Source organism: Cicer arietinum, chromosome 3 (assembly GCF_000331145.2).
Source record: "Cicer arietinum cultivar CDC Frontier isolate Library 1 chromosome 3, Cicar.CDCFrontier_v2.0, whole genome shotgun sequence".
Classification (NCBI taxonomy): domain Eukaryota; kingdom Viridiplantae; phylum Streptophyta; class Magnoliopsida; order Fabales; family Fabaceae; genus Cicer; species Cicer arietinum.
The window spans coordinates 63,605,489-63,607,495 of record NC_021162.2 but is presented as its reverse complement, the minus strand read 5'-3'; the positions used below and the strand labels follow the sequence as shown (position 1 = coordinate 63,607,495).

At 31.8% G+C, this 2,007-nt stretch overlaps 1 protein-coding gene across 1 annotated transcript; it reads right to left on the bottom strand.

Moving 5' to 3' along the window:
* Window positions 1-296: 296 nt before the first annotated feature.
* On the bottom strand, window positions 297-1,608 carry LOC101506381 (multifunctional methyltransferase subunit TRM112 homolog A-like). Its single transcript, XM_004492955.4, has 2 exons — window positions 1,430-1,608; window positions 297-848 (listed from the first exon to the last, which is right to left on the bottom strand). Exon 2 carries the CDS (start codon window positions 807-809, stop codon window positions 441-443), a length of 369 nt encoding a protein of 122 aa, XP_004493012.1. The 5' UTR covers window positions 810-848; window positions 1,430-1,608; the 3' UTR covers window positions 297-440.
* Between the last annotated feature and the right edge of the window lie 399 nt (window positions 1,609-2,007).

Genomic DNA, 2,007 nt, shown 5'->3' with positions numbered 1-2,007 from the left:
TTTTATCTTTCATTGACTTGATAACTAGTTAATTGGAATCTGAGGTTAGCACTTTACACATAAAACCTCAATATAAGCTTGAAGGGTTTAAACAAAGTTTCACTCTATTGCATGCTAGGTGATTTTTATTAGAAAAATATATATCCACTACTTATGGCTTATGGATTGTTGATTTTGGGGAACACAACATGTTATAGGAGCTCACCAATGTGTTGCAATTTAATGTAACATGCAGTTGGAGATAGTGAAATTATCAAACAATAGCCAAACCAGTGAGCCAAAGCATAGTCACGACATCATAAACAGAGTTTTATATAAATTCAAATTGCAGTTGAATTCGTTTCGCTACCAAACATTTTAATTACAGAGTGACAAAGAACATAATAACTCATTAGTGTTCTACAAAACCGTTGAAGGTGATAATAGGCTAATAGCAAAATTCAAACCTCATCCTCATGAAGAAGCATATTTGGAATGCCTTTACTGACAGGGAACCGCCGTCCTGTCTCAGGGCAAACAAGAGCACCTTCTTCAAGGTGGAGTTCCAAGAGTGCATGATGAAACCTGTTCAGAAACTCATCTGAATCCAACATGGATAAATCAGCCTCCTCAGGTAATTCAGTGTATCCCATGGATTGTGAAGCTTCCACAAAAGCCTTCCAATCAATCTTGACAAACATGTTCTTTAGAAAGTCACCATTCATTTCCACATTCTTTTCCACCACTTTCCCCACTTCGATGCGCAATGGAAACCCATTCACCACGCCTCTTATGTTTGATGACAGCATGTTGTGTGTTAGCAATCTCATCTTTCCTAATGGATCACAATATCAGCCCCACAAGTTCCCCTACAATACATGACAAAACAAAACATTTAATTACGATGTAATGAAGCTCTTGTTGAGTTTTAGTTAATCCTTAAATTCATAGTAATCGAACACGTAACATCCACAAAAAGTCAAAAACAATAAATACAATTTTGAAATACATTTTGAAAACTAGAGAAAATGTCATTCAAGGAGACCTCAGGAAGATAAATACAATTTTCCCTAATTTTTGTGGCCAACAGGACCGGTCCTAATATATTTGTTGACTTTGGCGAGCTATAAAAATAAAACCCTGTGATCGTTATATTTTTTCTTACAAAAAAACATTAATAATTTATTTTTATAATTGAGATTCTTTCAAAAAATAAATCACGATTTCAAAACTACAGTGCAAAAATCACATGAAAATCAATCTCAAATAAGAGAAAAAAATCAAGTAACAATTTTTGAAATAAATCCCTTCTCCTCCTTCACAAAATAGGCAAGATGTTTGAAAAAAAATCAAAATTATAGAACAATAATTCAATGAAACAACCATTGAAACAACATTAAATAAGAATAAATAAGAGAAAAAAACTAGGTAAGGATGAATAGAAACGAACCAGGAATGTACGATTGATAAAGCAGAAAGAACGGTGCCGGTTGCAGAAAAACGCTGCCGGAAGTTGGATGGTAGGTGGTCTTGGGTGACGGCAAAGTCTGGTTTTGGAGTTTTGGGCGAAAGGGTAGATGGAATGGTAAGAGACAATAGTAGTGAGTTTTAAGGGTTTATGGAGCTATTTATCCCGTAACACGGTAGAAATATGGTTTTAGTGCGTAAAACATTTTGTTAGATTCTTCTCTCTAATTTGATTTTTTTATTTTTTTTATATTGAATTATGCCGTTTTTATTGGTTATTATCACATAGCAATTAATAAGACATGTCTTTTTTTTTTTATTAATCCACATTTATTTTTATTATGAACACCTTAATTTTTTATTATTGAATCTATTAATCCTATTATATTTTTTATTGTATAATTTTGATTGAATTATTTTTTAAAAATCGATGAAAAATTCGAATTAGAATAAGAGAATAAAATTTTAAAAATAAATAATAGATATGCAAAATGGTGAAAAATAAATTCACGCATAAAGCTTTAATATCGAATAAAACAAGACAATGAAATGGATAATGAG